General features: G+C 52.5%; 2 protein-coding genes across 2 annotated transcripts; one reads left to right on the forward strand and one right to left on the reverse strand.

The window, feature by feature from the left end:
• Positions 1–7,483: 7,483 nt before the first annotated feature.
• Positions 7,484–9,819, forward strand: BGZ61DRAFT_486536 (uncharacterized protein; the record flags this gene model as incomplete). The annotated part of the gene is made up of 4 exons (XM_046249871.1): positions 7,484–8,085; positions 8,143–8,150; positions 8,579–8,780; positions 8,832–9,819. The coding sequence occupies 4 exons, from the start codon at positions 7,484–7,486 to the stop codon at positions 9,817–9,819; spliced, it is 1,800 nt and encodes a 599-aa protein (XP_046094976.1).
• A 4,357-nt stretch (positions 9,820–14,176) lies between these two features.
• BGZ61DRAFT_486537 (uncharacterized protein) lies at positions 14,177–18,093 on the reverse strand (the record flags this gene model as incomplete). Its single annotated transcript, XM_046249872.1, has 2 exons — positions 14,177–14,799; positions 14,997–18,093. 2 exons carry the CDS (start codon positions 18,091–18,093, stop codon positions 14,177–14,179), a joined length of 3,720 nt encoding a protein of 1,239 aa, XP_046094977.1.
• Between the last annotated feature and the right edge of the window lie 1,448 nt (positions 18,094–19,541).

A 19,541-nucleotide genomic window follows, 5' to 3' on the forward strand; every position in this document is an offset into this window, starting at 1 on the left:
GCTGTACAAAACAAAACAGTGATATGCAACCGCGGTGACCCTTGCATGTGCAAGGTGCAATCCCGGAGAATGACACAAAACCTTTCCCGTATCAATGAAGCACTGTTTCCAGCTCAGAGTCAGCATCCTGCAAAAGCAACGTGTCCGGCATGCAGAAGGATATCCGGAGAGGGAAGCTCCAATGGATGCGGGGCGGAAGTTGAGGTTGGTGGGCTTACAGGCAAAATGACTGGGCAAGAAACGCGCTCTTCAAAATCCAGAAAACAGAGGCTGTGCCTGTAAATCAATTGGCAAGCCAGCGTCAAGAGTACTTGTGGTCCATGATAAAGTCGTCGCTTGCTGAAGGGTTCGGAGCTCGCATGGGAGGGAGTCAGGGTCGCCACCCACCTTTGAGAGAATAGTACATATATATGTGGTCAGAAATACCCGATTCTGAGACGACGGAAAGGTAAAAAGGAGACGAGGTTGGCGATGGGTAAGATCATGGGCAAGTCAATGCACATAAAGAATCAGCCGTGCAGAGTCTACTGTCGATTGCAGCCTGGCGAGGGCGAAGTTCGTGGTGCAGGGCGTGTTGGTCGTGGTCGTGGTCGTGGTCGTGTAAGTGAGATTCAAAGGTTCCTGACAATTGGAAGCAACCTTTCACAGTCGTTCGATCAATAGGGCATGGGAAAGAAAGCTGTATGTCGGCGACCGAAGACAAAGATACAGATCAATGACGAATTCGCAAACTGGATGGTTGTCAGCCACGTCCTCCTGAGATGCGCCGTTGCAATGCGCATACCCTAACTTCGAATGACTTGGCCGTAGGTTCGGCGATTCTGGGGCTGGGAGGAAAATTTGAACCTGAGAATAAGAAGCTTGTTTGTTTAGATGCTGGTGGAATTCATGAAGCTCGATCTCTTAAGGAGCAGCCTCGCAGTCCACAGTCCCCAGCGCAAATTCCGCGATGTACGGAGGACCATTTCAAAAGTTTTGTCCTAAGAAAAAGCAACGATATCCAGTGAACCAATCAATGCTAGGATAAGTACACTAAGTACTTCTCTCATCCCATGAGCCCTGAAAGGAGTCAAATTATAGCGCACTAGCGACCGCTAGCCCTTGGCCGATGATACCTATTTCCTCTGAAGTTATAAAAGGCGTAGCGGATGGATCAGTGAAGCGACTTTATCCTCGATGTACCTCAGGTAACTGACAAGGGTCAAGGGATGTGGCGTCTTTAGCCTTGGACAAAACTTTTGAAATGGTCCTCCATATAGAGTGTGGAGTGTCTAGCGTCGAACATACGTCGCCTCCCAATTGCCCCAGTCGAATGGCTTGGCACCACTAATGTCGCCTGTGGATCTGTCTCCACCTGGGCCCCACTGATGCCCGGCTCGGCCCTCCGCGGGACGCAAGAAATGCTCAAGCTAGCTTGCTACCCTGTATACATTTGCACTCAGGGGCAATCTCTTGGCAGAGGGAGAACGCACCTTTGGGACTGTCTACACAGTAATCGGATGGCCTGTGCGACCTCAGGCTTGCAGCGCGGGAGGTTGCCAAGTCTGATCCCCACAGATTGAGGCCCCGCTGACCAGGCCGAGCACACGCCCCTTGGCCGTGGCATTAGCTGTGCCCATACCCTCGTCTCTGATGCCACCCTATCCTTCCTCCTGGGACGCGTCACTTCTGTTCTTCTATAATAGATAATGCAGGTTCTTGCGTAAGTAACAAAGTAGGCGATGTTGCTACTGATACTTACGGCTAGGGCCCGACTGGCTCTTCCATGGATTACGGGACTTCAGATAAATGCCATGCCGATATGACTGCTGCGTGGCGTGAACTCTAAAGCGTAGATTATGCCTCGGCTGAGAAGGCGAGGCCCGGTGGTGGTAGATTCTTCACGCCGACTAAACTGCTAACAGTTGGCCCAGGGCTAAGGCTAGTAAACGTCATATTGCTCTTGACGAATCAGCTTGGCGAGATACGAATGAATCACCGAGTTGCCCCATTGGGGTTCGGCACGGCAAGATGGCTCTGCGCCCAATCACCACGGCTCCCCACAAAACGAACGAAATCGGCATATGCTTGCCGTGCAAACTAAGTTCAGCTTCATGAGTGGCCTAAAGAGTCGAGAGAGTTGGACAACGAGCCAATTGGAGGCGGATCTGCTCACGTATCATGCAAGGGCTCTCCAGTCTATGGATCTACATAGCAAATCTAAAACGTACCAATTCAACCTTCACCCTGGGGATCAGTCTTCTACAGAGGTTGACTCTTGAATTATTGTTAGGCTCGACCCACCTGTCAGGGGTGATTTTAGGGAGCCTTTTCAGCGCGAGAGGTAACCGGTACAATGTTTGAGAGGAAATTAATACTCAAGAATTAGCCAGGAAATTACTACTAAATAATATTAACATATCAAAAACATAGAATACATTAGAAAAATATTAAAATCCTAATATTAATTTTTAAAAGATTTAATTACTATTTTATTGTATTTTATATTTACTTGAATGAGCCGACTCGACCCGTAAGGTAGAAGGCTACGGAGAGATATGCCTGTTGTGACGATTTGACCCCCCTGCTTGTGTGGGTCGAAGCCAACAGTAATTCAAGCGTCAACCTCCGTCGAGGAGCTACCTGACTCAATGTACACGGACAGCCAGGATCCCGAGGGATGGCGATGAGCAGCGATGATGCTAGGCCCGTTTGACCAACTGCTACGGCCATGTGCCACGATGGGGATGCCGTTAATTAAAGCTGGATGACATCGCACACGCCAAAGGTGAGAGGGCAGCTTGACAGGGGTCCGTCGGTGTGGTGGTGGTAGGAGGCGGTGGCGTCGAGGGGTAGTTCGGAAGCGCAGGGAGACGAGGAGAAGGATGGGGAGGCCCTTGTGGAAGGGAGGCCGGAGCTATGACTGTCTTGGCTCAACGGCTCTGCAAGTTAAGGGCCTTTGGTTGTCCATTGGAGCCATAGAACCGAATAAGCAAGAAACGGCGTCGAGGCGCATTCAGACCTGTGCCCCGGCACCACTAGGAGGTTCCTTTCGTGTCAATCCATCCTATCTGTCTGGTCGAGGGTCGCAATCATCCAATGGCCATCCGCTCATTTGCGCGGGTTTACCTCTCATTGATAAGGTTCCCAAGGTTCTGGAGCATCCATGAGCTGAATCAAGGGACATCTAGCGACCCACCCACCAGCTCGGGATATTAGCCCATCGGGTTAGAGCTGAAGCTAGCTAACTGTAGGTTTCGATAGACACGGTCCAAGAAGCCATTATGAGACAGTCTGGAATTTCTTTGGTTCATCGTGACAATGTGGACTCCGGATATGGCTGACCCTGCCGATGAGATGAGGTTAAGGGGGGGGGGGGAAGGATGGGGAATTCTTGGGACCCATGTGTCGAGGCCTCGTCCCGGGATGGCACTGTCGCATCAGCCATGCGATCTGGCCCGTCTTCCCTTGACTTATTACGGAGTACCCGATCGGGCGGAGAGGATGGGGTTTTAGAGGGGCTAGTTGACGGTACTGCGGCACCTCCCTAGGGACCACATTTGCCCCTTCTGGAAATACAGCGTTCTGGGGCACCAATGTTCACTTCTGAGACCTGTGCGGGGGATCATGTGCGCGGCGCAATGAGGGTAGTTAAGTTGGTCATTAGTATCCAGGTGTGAAGAAGCATGAACGAGTCTGGGCTGGAGGAACGGGAGGTTTAGGATAAGGCCCCACACCCACCTCATCACCTTAGTACCTCACCACCTCAGACACGACAATGCGCCGACAAATGGCAGATACAGTTCTCGGGACCCCCGAACAAATGGCATCCCTTCCTCACATCAACGATCAACGGGCCGGATGGAATTCGGAACTGACGCTAGGCACATACCTAGCGGAGATATTTGCATCTGGTAGCCCTCCTTCTTTCTCCGCCATTGTCGTATTTCCTACAGCACCTTGCAGTGACAGCCGCCGCCTGGTGGGGAAACGGCCCACAACCCACAGTGCCTGGGGGACGCTAGGGTGACGCCCAGCCGGGCGCTATTCGCAGCGGCGTCAGTGTCCGCGGGAGGGTTTTTCGCAACGCGAACGAGGTTCAGCCTAGGGGCAGTCTAGGGGCGAGTCTTAATGTGTATACGGCATTGTTCAGGCTTGAGGCCGCACACGCGTCGTTGTGTCAAGCACAAGGCCGGACCGTAAAGGAGGGGAAAAAAAAGATGGATGTGATGCTGCATCGCGGCGAGTTGTTGATCGCCACGGGACGGTCACGGAACGGTGTTTCACCTCCAGGCACGAGCGCTACAGCCGGCGCCAGACCCCCCTACGTAGTCAGATGACCATCCGGGATGAGGGATATGAGGGATCTGTGTTTTCTTTCTTTCTGAGGGTGGGTTCCTGGGCCCTGGGACTCCAACTTCTCGCCGCCAGCGCATGTCAAGGATGGTCCAGGCCCATTGGGCTGTCCGCCCTGACTGCCTGCAGGGAAGCGGCTGCCCCAAGAGGTGGAAGCCGATGCTGCATGTTGTGCCGCATGTCGTTTGCTGCCGAGCGGAGGGACTGAACGAGGGATGAGGGACGAGGGACTAGGCATGTAGTACCCCTATACCTCCCTTACTATGGGACCAGATTTTGCGGCATCGTACATTAGTTTCCCAGGTTGTGTCACCCATCTGCAAGGAGGAGGTTCCTAACGGTTCATGATGGACCCATATCCCAAACAATTGGAAGCTGGCGATGGGACGGACGGTGCCTCTTTGGGTGGCAACCAACAGAGCCTTCATAAAGCGGAATCCTTGGTATCAGCATGGTGTAGAGAGGCGTTGGACAATTGTGTGGGCTTTTGAAGAGGATGCGCTACAGCTAGCATAACGCCCTCTGAGAGCGAAATAGAATATGGTTTTCGATGGCCGTATCCAGTGTCTCGATCGAGCATCAATAATCAATTACAATCATCGCAATCATCAACATCGCCATCCTCATCATCATTTACTACTGGTCCACTAACTGACCCATCCCATGTCTCAACCCTGCTGTAAGTCGCCCACCGGCGGGCTTACCATGGTCGTGCCCGAGCCCCGGGGTACAGGGAGGGATTGCGGCGGCGTGGATTTTGGCGGCCGGGCACCCGCCATAGCAAGCCTGAGGCCACGACCACGCGCCAACCAACGAGCCTAAACCCAACTACGAGGTACCTGCCGCAGAGGCGGACTAAGGCATGTATGTCGCCAAGGACGGGAAGGTGAAGCTGCGAGCCCTTGAGCTCCGTCTTTCTTCCGTTGCTAGCATTTTTCCAGCCAGCTCCCCGACCTCGACGGGCACACCCTTACGGATACTCTTTTACCCAGTTCAGCGGGCTTTCGAGACCCCGGCTTAGCTGGGACCAAATGCTTCCTAGGTAGGTAGTTGGTCCTCTCTTTCAGCCAAGTCCCGCAGGTTGGCAGGGTTTGAGGCGTCGTCCAAATCTCAAGCTCCAGCTGCTGGTGCAGCACGCTTTCGCCGATCTTGGTCGTCCCGGCCATGACGGCACCAACATGCGAAACAGCCCGACTCACTGGGCTTGACTGGCTTGCTTGACTGGCTTGACTGGATTGCTTGCTTGTCTTGACTGTCTTGGGCAAAATCTAGAACTGAGAGATGAGCCCTTCTCGGACGGTTTGTTCCCTCTGGAGGCTAAAGCTCCATGCCAGCGCTCTCAACAAGACAAGCCTAACCAAGACAAAACAAGACAAGTCAAGTCAAGCCAAGTCAAGTTGACGATCTTATCAAGCAAGACGGCTTTTTTGGCTGGCTTATCAAGCCAAGACAAGCTAGAGCTCTGGCTTGACTTGGCTTGACTTGTTGAGAGCGCTGCTCCATGCCACGCACGCCGGCTGCCATGCCGTGCGAGACCTCTCCGTGGCTGGTCTGTGTCTTGTGTCTGTCCATCTTCAATCACAAACTCAGTCCACCACGCTCTTGGTTTGGCACCTGGCCCATGCTCCAGCTCTAGCTTGCGCATTGCCTCTAGTTCTGCCTCCATCTTCCATCCCCCGTCTCGAGCTTCTCGTGTCCTGTCTTGTTCATCCACGCCCCCCTGCCAACCCCCCACTCCCTCCCTTCTCCATCATGTGCCTTCTTCATCATCGTCGTCGTCTCTTCCTTGATACTGCAGGGCTGCGGGTAACTTGACACTCGCTGCTTGGTTAGCTGGCTTCGTACCCGTCGTGCCTCCTCCGTGTCCTCGCTGACCACGCCGCCCCGTTGCCCCCAGCACAAACCTCCTCCACCTCCACCTCCACCACCTTCCAGTGCCTAGGTACCTCAATACCGCCGGCCGACTACTGACCAAGGAAGCAGCAGCCTGCATCCTCCGCTCTTTTGGGCCTGCGTTCGGGGCCTGCTCTGTCTAGTTAACTACTGGCTGCTGCTCCTGCTCCTTCTCCATTTGCTGCTAGTTTTCCTACCTGCGGTTGTCTCGCTTGCTGTCATCCCATCTTCTCGACCCTGCTCCTGTTGTCCAGTTGCCTCAACCTCCCGCCGCCTGCCCGGCCTCGACTCGCTGCCAACAAGACGACGGCCTCACATGAGACGCTCTCAGTCCTTGTAGTAGACGACAACTCCCACACGAGACGAGACACTGCCCCTCCCTCTCCTGCTCGCCTAGCCCATTCATCTCCGCCACGCCCCAATCATTGCCACCCGTGGTGTCTTATTGCACCTGCCCTGTTGCCAACCCTGAACCACCCCCTGCTGCATCTCAATTGCGTCCGATTATACACACAAAAACCGACCGCGAGCCACCATCCAGCTTTCGTCCGCAACCGGTCCCTCGTGCTCGCGACTTGCCGGCCAGGAAAGGCCCGACGAATTCTCCCATCACGTCCAACATCCTCCGAGTCCGCTTCACAGGTCACGGCCCCTGGGCATCTCTGTAGTGGTCCGAACACTTCTCGACATCCCACTAGCACGGCTTCATGCTGTATTACCAGGACGCCCCAAGATCCAGCTTCCCAGTATCACGGTGCAGCATTTCGTCCCACAGGCACTCGCCCTCGTCTGTCACCGCCGTCGACTCTTAACTCGCAGTCTCGCTGTCACGGCTTGACGTTATTGACATCGTCTCGACGCCCAACTGTTGGGTATTCTTCTCGTCTGGCAAGCTTTTGTGCCGATAATCCCGCGCGGGGCAACTATCCTGGCCATCCCCAGATCGGCCTCGACAACCTCCCACAACAGGGACCTGATCAGCTTGTTCGGTCTTGAGCTGGACAAAGCCACGCATCACTCGACGATTGTGTCCTTGGCAGACAGGTTTCCCACCAAGGGCGCCTCCTCAACTCTGGTTGTTGCTCGTACTGTGTGGAAGCGGATGCTAACAGCGAAAGTGAGCCCACACGACGTGTTGACATCTCCGTATCGAGATCATCATCTGGCACTGGGCCTAGGGGACTTAGTGATTGTTGGATCGAGCATACGGGTGCCTCTCCGTCCGGCCAACTAAACCAGGACAAGCGCTCGCTCCATGCTCCCCAGAAGTCTTCCCGTCGACGCAACGCCTGTTCCGCTCGGCCAGCACCGAGGAATCTCAGACCTGGCGCGAATCGCCTCAGACCTGACCTGGGCACCCAAGAGAGTAGAGTTCGATGACTCTGCCCGGTCTCGGGCATACCCCTCTCCACCCATGTCAGGGTCTCCGCCTCTTCCCACGAAGCCATTTCAAGGGGCCGGCGAACGTGGTCAAGCACCAGGTGGGTATCCAACTGGGAATTCCCAAGATGGCTACCGCGGAACTCCGAACCAGCAGTCTCCAATAGATCCCCGAGGCCCGCCAAACGCGCCCCCATCGCTACCCAGCTTATTCCGGCAAGAACAGCAGGAAGCAATGCTATACCCGCCCGAAGAAACCCTAGCCAGACCTGGCCCGTATGTTCAACCAGGAGTTCCAGGAATGCCCCAGCAACCGGGCTATCTGCCCGCAGCCGGACCCAGCGCCCCAGGGCCATATCCTGTGCCCAGCCGTCCTCTGGTTGCCGAGAACCAGCAGATGACCTCGCCCAAATCCCAGAGGAAGACCAAGGGCCATGTGGCGTCGGCCTGTGTACCATGCAAACGGACCCATCTCCGGTAAGAGCTCCTGTAGGTTTGGACACCCCTTGTACCAGGTTGCTGACTGGGTGATAGATGTGACGGTGCGTATTCCCGATTGCATTCCCACCCCCTCGATTTCTTTCAATGCATCGCATGCAACACCCGAGTTCTGCAGTACATCAACAGGGTGGCAGCGCCCCCAATCCAACCCAACTTATCTGGGAAAGCAGGGTTTCACCAGTACCGATGGCACCTGAGCTATAGGGGCAGCGCCACTGGTTTGTAAAGGGTGTAACCTGAAGAGGAGCCTGTTTCGGACCTGAAACCTCGACCTGAACGTGATAGACGACTGGCTCGCCAGCTAAGGTTGAAGAGATGGTTGAGAACATGGCGTTGGAAGACTTCGGCTCGAAAAAGAGCCTGGCTTGAAGGCTGATGGTTGTGCTTGTTGAACTGGGCATGGCTGGTGTCGCGACTTGAAATTGCCGATGGCTTCGTCTTTGGATATTGGTGCTAATTCGTATTGCAGCGCAACGACCTTGTTCGAGATGCATCACAAACGGAAAAGACTACTCTTGTGTTGATATGCAACACAAGAAACGTGGCCGGCCGCGCCGGAGAGACGATCGAGACACGCGATATGACCCGTCGCAGTTTCCACACCCTCAGGACGCGGCCGCAAGACGACCATTGAGTATATACCCATCTGGTGGTGGTGCAATGGGATCAGGGTAATGACTTATTCCGGAAGTGTTAGGCTAAGTGCTAACACATTGAGCAAGCGAGCCGATGCCGCCTAGATACCTTGAACGAGCCCCAGCCGCGGATGCAAATTCGTATGCAGTACCCTCATCGATTGCGGCTCGGGTGCCGGAGCCTGTGGCGTTCTTAAACATGAAGATGGAATTTGCCAAAGTGTCCCCAGTGTTTGCGGATGCGATTGGCGGTGCCAATATCCAGGGACGAAGTTTGGGCGACATTGTGGTGCCGGCCGAACGAGAAAGGGTCCTGGCAATCCGAAGCCAACTCCTCGAGGAGCAAACAAGAAAGGAGCCGAACTACCTTCCCCCAATTCTGGCAAGGCTCGACCACATAATACAGGGACCTGGATTCAGCGCGGAGGAGGTTGGGCGGTTTCAACTTGAGCGTCAGGAGTACCTGACCTTTCGAACGTTTGATGGACAGGCCAGGCAATATCTAGTGCGCCTGGGTCTTGCAAAGGAAGGGTCCATCTATTTCGTGGTTATGATGTTGAGCCACGCTGCACGACACTTTTATCCACAGGCGCCCTCGCCCTTCTTTGCTCAGGGGTACAACCCGCAACCGCAAAACCCCCAAGCGGCCTACGGCCAACGTGCCCCAGTCTCTGCGACGTTCGATCCGGCACGGCAGAGGTTCAACGAGGGACCGCTCGGATCTCGGCCGCCTCCAGGTCCATCTGGGCAGCTGCCACCAAATCCAACCCCAGGCATGGGAGCCGGAGCACCGTCGTATGCTGCGTCCCCGAGCCGTCAAGAGTACCCTGGGCCGACGTCGTATCATATCCCTCGAAGCGAATTGACGACAACGATTCGACCTCGACCGCAACCGTTATTCCAGCTTTCCCCAATTCGAGCTCCCCAGGATCAGGCGGAGCATCCTGGGGAGCGGACCTGGTCTCGGGAGGAACGACCAGGCAGAGTCGATATCGGAGGGTTGATTAGAAGCCAGGTGCGTCAGGACGACTACGATAGTCCCGCGATCGTTCGATTCCTAGGCTCTGTCCAGTAACGGGGCAAATGACGACAACTCCACACTCCAAGCACGAGAAAACCTACTCCTATTGGGAACAAGCGCCTGATTCGCCCATGTTTTTTGGTCCTCCATTGAATTACGCGTCTTTTTTTCTAACGATAATGCGTGTATAATAACCCTCTTTGGGGGAGACATCGCATATTATATGCCCCCCCTTTGTGGGCCAAAGGGCAGTGACTGACAAGTTTGCTCCGGGAAGGTTACTATTTGGGCATTTCTGCCGACGGCGTTGGTCGAGGATGTGGCCGCGGATGTTGCTTTTAAGGGCCGGACAGGATAGGTGGTTAGATGGATCCGAATCGACTAAAATGACCGGATCTGTACGATAATATGTGGCTTGGCGCCGATCAGATGCCCAAGTTGGCAGCGCGCGCTGTGGGAATAATTGTTGAGTGAGGGGGCCATATGCGGCGTGGGCAGTGCCCTCTGATGGATGATATGGTGTGGGACGGCGAACGAGAAGATGGATACAACAGTATAACAGACGCCATGGCAATGGGTAATGTGAGACAAGAAAGAGATGAGGATAGAAATGAGGAGAGAAGAGACGGAAGTTGTCTGTGGGTGCGCCGGGGTTGACAGGGGGTATACAGGGAAGCCCAAGGCGAGTTGGCTCAGTTGGGCGACAGGCGGACGTGTTTTGGGAACAAGGCAATATACCACAACCGAATGTGTAATGCGATTCATATATGACTCAACTTCAAATTTCCGGCATCGATCGATAATCAATAGTGAATGTATCTGGCAGGTGAGAGGTTGGTGTCTGGACAGTCTGGGGCGGGACAAGGGAGATGTTTGCCGTCGATAGATGATGCCCCTGGCAGCGGAGTCGGTGCACTTTAGGACCCGCCAGTCAGGAGAAACAGTGAGTTGTACTAACCAAGCAAAAGGGATCTCATCATTGTGTCGTTATTGCCAGCATTGTCCATCACGAAATATCCAAGCTTCGAAGCAAAGCCCCAGTCATCAACCACTTCCAAAATGGCCGCAGCGAGGTGAGAACCGTCGTGCTCACTGTCGATGTCTTTCAACGCCAAAATATGGTGTTCCAGCGGACCGTCTTCCGTGACATAGTGGCCGACTACGCCCAAGATGGCCAGAGAGTTAGGAGAAGTCCAAAGGTCGCAGCTGATGTGAATTCATGACTTTGCCGACTGTATGCGCTGCTTGACCTTCTCCTTCTGGTCTTCATACTGCCGCAAGATCCATTTCTTGATGGTCTCGTGCGTATCTGGAAGCCAAGTATCGATATCGTTATTGATCTAGGCCAAGAGTAGTCGGAACTCTGGGCATTCCACAGGCCGAAATGGGAGAGAACCGGCCGTAATAAACCTCACGTATAACACTTCGAGCTGGTCAGGGTCGATCGAATCTCCGGATTTATCGTTGAGCCAACGGCGTTTGCGGGGATATTCTTCTGCTGCAGCACGAGCTTGTTCGAGAATCGTTCGTATCGTTGTCACTTTAGCCGTTCGCGGGGCTCCTTTGGGCAGACCGTGACCGTCGGGAGGAGGGTCCATAAGATGTTTTGCGGGAGCCGCAGTACCCCCAGAACAGGCATAGGTTCTGTCACAATGTTTGCAGCGCCACTCTTCTTTTCCGGTCCGCTGATTGTAGTATCTCGTCTCTATCTCCTCGTCTGGCATATGAGAGAAGACCCATGATGTTCTAGGCTTGGTGGAGGAGGTTGTAGAGGCTGTGCAAGGTCGAGATTTGGACGTTTGGCTTTCGTCTAGGCCATGTAACTGCTGGCTGGAAAACTCCGAAAAGTCGACTGAAATTGACGACTCTCTTCGTTGTGACCATTTTACAAAAGGGAGGCGTTGTTGAGGCATGGCGGTAAGTCTGTCTAGGCTCGACAGTGATAAAGAAAATGGGCAGAGGTGACGATGGCCAGTGTTGCTAATAATATAAACAATACGTATATTGGCAATATGGACCCCTCGCAATATTATTGTATTGTCAAGGGGTGCATATTGTATTACCCAATATGAACATGGCCGATATTGTATTGTATTGCCAAGAATCCAATATATTGGCAGTGTGACAATATATCCCATATATTACACGTGATCTTCATTATTTACCTGCCGTAGCTAAAATATCATCACCTTGAAAATCTCGAATCCCAAACCATGACTTCAAGCACTCCAATGCTTCAATTACATCCCCCCCAAGTCGATTTCGACGGTCCGTAATCGTTATCTTTGCCCCAGAGAAGAGTCGTTCAGGCTCGGCAGACATTGCAGGAATTGACAGTATATCCACGGCCATTTTGCTCAGGTTAGGATAGTTTTTTTGCTGTGTCTCCTCTAGCCACCATGCAAGGGCGCTTGTAAACCCATAAACCCGTTCAGACTTACAATAACGCTCATACTCATCTGTGATAAGCGCTGGTTGTAGATGCTTGTTTCTCCAATTCAAGAACTCGTTCGTAGTCGTCGACGGGACCTCAGATAGAGGAAGATGCGGTTCCACAGGTTTATATTCATCCCACAGTGTCTCCATCAACTTCTTTGACGACTCAGCCCACTCCTTCTTCCAGTTCTCGTGTATGTAGTGCCATTTGTGCGAAGGGTGCAGCACAATCGCAGCAACGTAGGCAGGCGATTCATCAGTAAGGCGATAGTACTTGTCCATTTTCGCCCATCCCGAGTTATACATCGGTGCCATAATCCGGTCGAAGAGTTGGGAGAAGTCCAAAGGTCACAGCTGATGTGAATCCTTGACTTTGCCGACTGTATGCGCTGCTTGACCTTCTCCTTCTGGCCTTCATACTGCCGCATAATCCATTTCTTGATGGTTTCGTGTGTATCTGGAAGCCAAGTATCGATATCGGTATTGAGGCAAGCCAAGAGTGCTCGGAACTCTGGGCATTCCACAAGCCGAAATGGGAGAGAACAGGCCGTAATAAACCTTACGTATAACACTTCGAGCTGGTTTGGGTCGATCGAGTCTCCGGATTGATCGTTGAGCCGACGGCGTTTTCGGGGGTTTTCATCGGCCGTAAAACGAGCTTGTTCGAGAATAGTTCGTATATTTATGACTTTAGCTGTTCGGGGGGCGCCTTTTGGGAGCCCATGACCATCAGGAGGAGGATCTGTAAGGTGCTTGGCTGGAGCGGCAGTTCCACCAGAACAGGAATACGTTTTGTCACAATGCCTACAGCGCCACTCTTCTTTTCCGGTCCGTTGATTGTAGTATCTTGTCTCTATCTCCTCGTCTGGCATATGGGAGAAGACCCATGATGTTCTTGGCTTGGCCAAGGAGGTTCTAGAGACTGTGCGAGTTCGCGACGATTGGCAATTGGAGGTTTGGCTCTCGTCTGGGTCATGTAATTGCTGACTGGAGAGCTCCGAAAAGTCGTCTGATATTGACGACCCTCTTCGTTGCGACGTTTGAACAAAAGGCAGGCGTTGTTGAGGCATGGAGGTTGTCAGTAGTCCTCTGTAGAGTGACAGAAGAGGGTCTCGAGGGGCTGCCCGTGAACGATACCCTACCCTGTAGACCATGAATTTATACTTTCACTACGCGTTTTCTTGCCCCTGACGTAAAACAATAAACCAGTTACGCGTTTTCTTCGCACGCGTCCCCACATGTCGACGTTAATTGTCAACAAAACAAGTGCATTTTGCCCGAAGATCCGCCAGCCAATACAGACGATATATTGCCAATATGGATAACCTTATATTGTATTGTCACAATATCACAACCTGCGTATTATATTGGTACAATATCAGAAAACGCATATTGTATTGTATGTATTGCAATATATTGTTTTATTGTCATATTATTAGCAACACTGGGGACGGGTCCCCGTCCCCCTATTGATCGCCCCTGGGGGTGAGGAGGGTGCACGGACACCTGCCCCCAGGTCTGGAGGTGGGCGAGTCTTTGTAAGAGCGGTTTTGATTTGCGTGGAGTCGTCGAGGAGTGCGCTTTATTCGACCTAGCGGGATCCCTTTGTATTGCGTGCACCGGAATGAACTAAAGCTTCTCGACTAGCATCGGTGGCAATGCGTAAAGCGCGACCGGCCAGATCAAAAAGATAGCCTTGGACATGCTTCGCACTATGTTATGTGTGTCGCGATAATCCCTAGGCAACGTTCGACCCACAAGTCATCTTGAGTATCAAATATAAGAGCAATGAATGCAGGAGGATTATTAATCAATGACAGTAACTCCGTTCGTAACTCCAGGACCTCCTCCTCTGGACACAGATCCAGTTCACAATTCCGTGGGTTTTCCCGATACGTTGTACAGCGAACAACCCAACCAAGTTTGCAGAGGATACGATTGTTTATTCCTCTATGTTCTGAGAGATCTGTCAGCATCAAATCATCAGATCGGTCTGAAGTACGTCCTTACCCATCTTCTTCATCATTTCAGGGACTCGGAGAATCATACCACCATCCCATTCCCAAGGGAACCATTGCGGGTAGAGGAACCAAAGCATTCGAGTCATGAGTGTCACAGCTAAAAGCCCTCTATGCTTGGGAGGCCCGGGCTCAAAACTGGTTTTGTTCTGTGGCAGTGTCGGCGTGACGGTGGATGACGCAAATGTCAGCACTATCATCAGCAGGAGATCACATAAAGGGTCCCCTAGGGCCTGCTCGAGACAGTCGCGAGCAGTTTCGTAATGTGCCAAGATTTTCTGATCACCAGAAGCATATAGTCGTCGAGTAAAGTCGAGCCCTTCTTCGATAGTTCGTGGGATCTCGGTGAAGGGGAAAGGACATCCAAAGTCGATTGAGAAGGTCTGCAGCCTCATTTCGGCAGCATCAGTCTCAGTCTCAGTCTCGACCTCATTTTCCGGCAGGAGACTGACGGGAAGGCCTGACATGTGGAAATTTCCACCAAGTAACCAACGGTCCTCCCTGCAAAGCTCCATGTCATCCTCCCATATCCTCCATTGATGTAGACCGGAGATAAACGGGCGAATGGTAGTGAGCTGGCCTGGGACTTTTGGTAGGGTGGTGAACAAGCTGTGTTTATTATAATGTGGAATGATCCAAAAGTGCGGCAGAGCGTGTCTTCCCAAGAACCTCTCCGGCTTTCCGCATCACCTGGGCCAAGGTGGGTCGCGATAGACGCGTAAAACTTCCGAGCCAGCTGTCGATAATAGCAGTGATCCCAGAGTGTACGGGCGATACCATCGTCCCAGTCGAAAAGTCCTTGCACCCTGTCATGATAAGTTCTTCCCAGCTTGTGCGGTCCTTTCCGTGCAAATGACAGATAAGGCGGCTCGCCAGCCAAGGTGTGGATGATATCGTAGCTCAGTCCTTGGTAACCTTCCCAGGCCGTTTCGTGCTCACTCTCGAGCCCCGAGTCGAGCACTAGGTTGCTGCAGGTTTGTCGAATGACTTGGAGTGCAAATTGCCGATAAACCATCTTCCGCATGCGGTCCAGGGTATCAGGATACTCACTCGGCTCGCTGGTCCGCAGGTGATCCTCCAATTCTCTAGCTTTGCAATACTCTCGACTTACCGAATCCACGTCCTTCCAGTTGCGGAACACGCCCTGGAGTCCATTGAAAGTGAAAGTAGTTGACGCAACGAGGTCGTCACGGAGGTGGAACTCAGACCAATTGAAAAGATCAGGAGGCAACCAAGCGAGGCCTGTCTGATGCATACTGCTCTTGAAATCTAAACCACGGAGAGACTTTCCCTGTCGGTTTTTATATGTGCCTTTGAACATTTGTGAGCGCTTTGCAATATGATGGCAATTGACACTGGCTTTCAAAGAACGAAGAAGGATGGTGACCATGATCATGTTTCTTTGATGATCTTCCCAGTTGGCATCACGACGGCTTCCTCGAGACCGGACATATTCGATAGCAGAGAGCCAGCGATTGAACTCCCATCGCATGAATTCGTTGACATGAGTAGTTGGCAACATCCAGAATGGGCGATGTGAACCATGAGGGTGTGATGTCGAAGGATTCACAGTCGTGAACAGTTCCCAAGAGATTCGATATTCTTCTCGAACGCCGAAGCTCGTCTCCATAGAACTGTCCAGCGCAAATCCTATTCGAGATTTCATAGCTTGAAATACTTTGCGAAGTCGTTTGAGTTGCGGTGCAGATTTGAGTGAGGTCGCCAGCCCGGCGTTGCGATACTGCCGAGCAGCCACAATCCAAGCGTCGAGTAATGAAGGTGGGCATGTCAGCCCCTCTAGGTTCGGTTCACTGAACAACCCACAGTCCCGCTTCGAGGCTGTTGAGAAGAGATCCTTATTCACGTTGTAACGTTGAGCATAAGCAATGCCCCCTTTGCGCAGGGGGTGCGATCGGCGAGTCTCCACTCTAGCGCTACCTGCTTGGCCGGTAAGGTTCCAGTTGAAATGTTCCGACGACATCAGCGGCTTGTCGGCGCTATACTTCATCGAATGGGCCCAGGACTCCAAGCATCGACTTTTGAACAAGAATGTGCACTTCTCTGAAACTGCAGTATTTTCGAGGCCAACATCTACCCATGTGTTGGACAAATCGGCTCTTGACCAATCTAACACTTGGTGAAGGTGATTAATGATCTTGGTACGACATTCTTGGAATGTTGGAGACTTTGCTTCTAGTTTGATGTTCTTCGCGCTTAGTACAATAAACATTCCGCAAAACATGGCAAGCTCGGGCTGCTCAGTGTTTTGATTCATATGGTGCCAGATTGCCTGCAGGTATTCTTGGGGGAGGTAATGATGCATATCCATTCTATTAGGAACCATTCCTCCGCAGGTTTCCCGTTGGCGGCTGTAAGCTTTACTCTCCACATCGTTGAAGGAACGAGGATGATGTTGGATCACATCAGGCGGGCAACAGCAACGAATCGCGGGCAAAAGAAGTTGGTTGATCCACATCCGCCGTTCATCTTTAGTAAGGTACGTAGTCGTTCGACAGACGTGGGAAATTCCGGGAAAGAAAACATATACGCCAAACTGAGGGGATTGGCGCCCGCTGCCTAGTCGAAGGTGACGGATGAGATGCAAGGCCTTTCCTTGGTGAAAGACATGAATGTTGCTTCCAAAATTCCTTGAAGTTGGAGGATGGTACGAGACGTAAAGCCCACGGTTGATTGATAAACACGAAGCCCAGGAAATGACGCTGTCCACATCCCAAGTACGTTGAATACCTGGGGTGATCCTTTGAGACCTCTGGATGGTTAAGCTTGGGCGACTGTTTCCACCACTTAGTATCGAGGACCAATCCAATTGGATATGTTCGTTCTCATCTGTCCCAGCGTGAGGTGCCGCAGGACCAATTGAATCTGGTACCCCAAGGTTCCGCCAGTAGTCGGCCATATCCTGGAGATCGAGCCCAGGCTGTTCACTCCAGCTGACGCTTTCTTCTTCCTGGCAATCACATAGATGATCCCAGTTCCTTTCCAAGAAACATTTTGCCAAGTAGAGATCCGACCCAGAAGGAACACCACTGTCGTGGATGTCCATCTCACTTCGAGTATCTGAGACGTCCGACTCGGAGCTAGAGTCGGCTTCAAAAACATTGGCTGACTGGGACTCGAGGTCAGACATTAATCCATCGCCACCACCTTCTTCTTGATAGCTTGTGTTCTCATCCTCCCGTATTCCACTCGGGACGTTTTCGGCTAATCCGTGTGCATCTAGACTGGGAGGGGCGCTTATCCTCTCCGGCAAGGAGAGCATGGCGCTTTCTCTCTCTGAAGAATCTGACACAATATCATAATGCAACTGAGAATCCGAAGTCTCGTATGTGTCATTGTTTCCGATAGAGTGGTCATTGCCACCATACGGTGCCACTTCGTACGAGGGCAGCACCGCTGCTCCTGACGATTCTAGCGAATTTGAGCACGTGTTGATCGCCCCGCGTGGCTTTGCCGTATTGCAGAAATCCTGCGGATACGGCGATGCGAGCATAGCCCTGTCTGTTGATTGTGAACACAATTCGTTTCGGGTCACAATGGTGTTGCTTATGTTGCTTGTGATGCGGTTCGAGGTCGAAGGGAGAGATGTGCTGAGTCGGTCTGACAAGCTAGCGGCATCTGCAAGGACATCGAGGCAGTTTGTTGACTGGGAGCGATTTTGCTGCGAGGATGAGGGCGGCAAAGCACCTGTCGGTTGGGCGACGTAAACTTGAAATCGGATATCTCTGTGCGCTGGAGAGTTCCGAAGCCGTCTTCGAGCGCGTCGAGCGCGTTTGGCGATGGCATCTTGCCTCGCTTTCTCCTCTTGCGTACCGTACTTTCGGGGCCGTCCACGCCTTTTGGGTGTTTCGGGCATAGTGGGCAAGACGTAGTGAGATGATGGTTGAGACAAGCCGTGTTCAAGTTCTAGCAACTTTCATGAATTGAGCTTGCCCCTGAGCTGACCGCGAAATCCTGATTAGGCTAGTATCGTGACCGCGAAATTCGAAAAGGCTAGTGTGATGGCCGCTAAATTCTGGTTGGCTGAAGCTGCGACCGTGAAAACCCAAATAGGCTAGTGCGCTGACCGCGAAACTCAAAAGGGTAATTTTGACTGACCCGACAGCTTAGTTTACAAGGCATATCACGGGGTGTAGAATAAGGTACGACAGAACGACTCCTGGATCAGGACACACTTCGACAAGGCAACGTTTTACGGAGAACAATGGTACCCATTCCGGGTTGATAGGGCGTATCGTGCGGTGGCGACAGATGAGCTCGGATGTGCCGTTTTTGGGCAGATGAACGGCGTTAAAGTACACAAGATGCGATGGCTTGGAACAGCGTCCGTGGATAAGGAGTACCGCTCGATGGTGGTGTATGTGGACAAGAAAGAGGAGGCGAACAGATTGCTTGCGAAGCAGACGGTCGAGATGGCGAATGGCGAGTGTGCATTCACCCGACCTTTCGTCCAGGGACTTCAGCCAGCCAGGTGTTACCGATGCCACCTCTACGGACACTTACACTATCGTTGCAAAGCGCCGGTTCCGACCTGTGGACAGTGTGCCCAACCGGGCCACTTCGCGTCCGCCTGCACCTCGGACGTTTTCAAATGCGCAGCGTGTAATGGAAAAGGAGCACACAAAGCTACGGACCCAGGGTGCCCGGTGTATCGCCGAGAACTGGCCAAGTTACGACCGTCAACCTACTAACAAGATATCCTCTGTCTTAACCTTTTCTTTTCAGCACCGACCCTCTACCTATACCTGTGGTTGCCCGCAGCTGGTAGGTTAGCTACACCGAACGTCTTTAGGCAAGTGTACTCTTCGTCAATGGCGGCGGAGGAGAGTGGCCTGTATGTCATCAGGCAGGCTCCAGAATTGGAAAAGGACGGGTCAAATAGCAAGAGACGGATTCAAGGATATAAGAGAAATTCAGGCACTTGTATCGAGATAGATTATTAGGGCTCGGAACCGAGTATTGGACGATTCTAGAATAGGCTAGCGATTCTTACGTTGCTGCCCCTCTAATCACGGGCGTAATGGAACATCATATCATATCGTATCATAAAAAAGCCGTCTTGATTGATAAGATGCTCAACTTGACTTGGCTTGACTTGGCTTGGCTCGTCTTGTCTTGGTTAGGCTGTCTTGTTGAGAGCGCTGCTCGCAAGACCCGGCCTCCAGCACCCCGATCCTGCACCAAGACAAACCAGACAAGTTTGCTTAGCCTCGAACAATGTCGAGACAATGGGGGCAAAGGCGGCTGGGACCATGTGCAACCCTAGTAGTGCTTTAACAAGTATTTGCTACCTGCCGTAAGAAG

This window comes from Ilyonectria robusta (genome assembly GCF_021365365.1).
Source record: "Ilyonectria robusta strain PMI_751 chromosome Unknown BGZ61scaffold_49, whole genome shotgun sequence".
Lineage (NCBI taxonomy): Eukaryota > Fungi > Ascomycota > Sordariomycetes > Hypocreales > Nectriaceae > Ilyonectria > Ilyonectria robusta.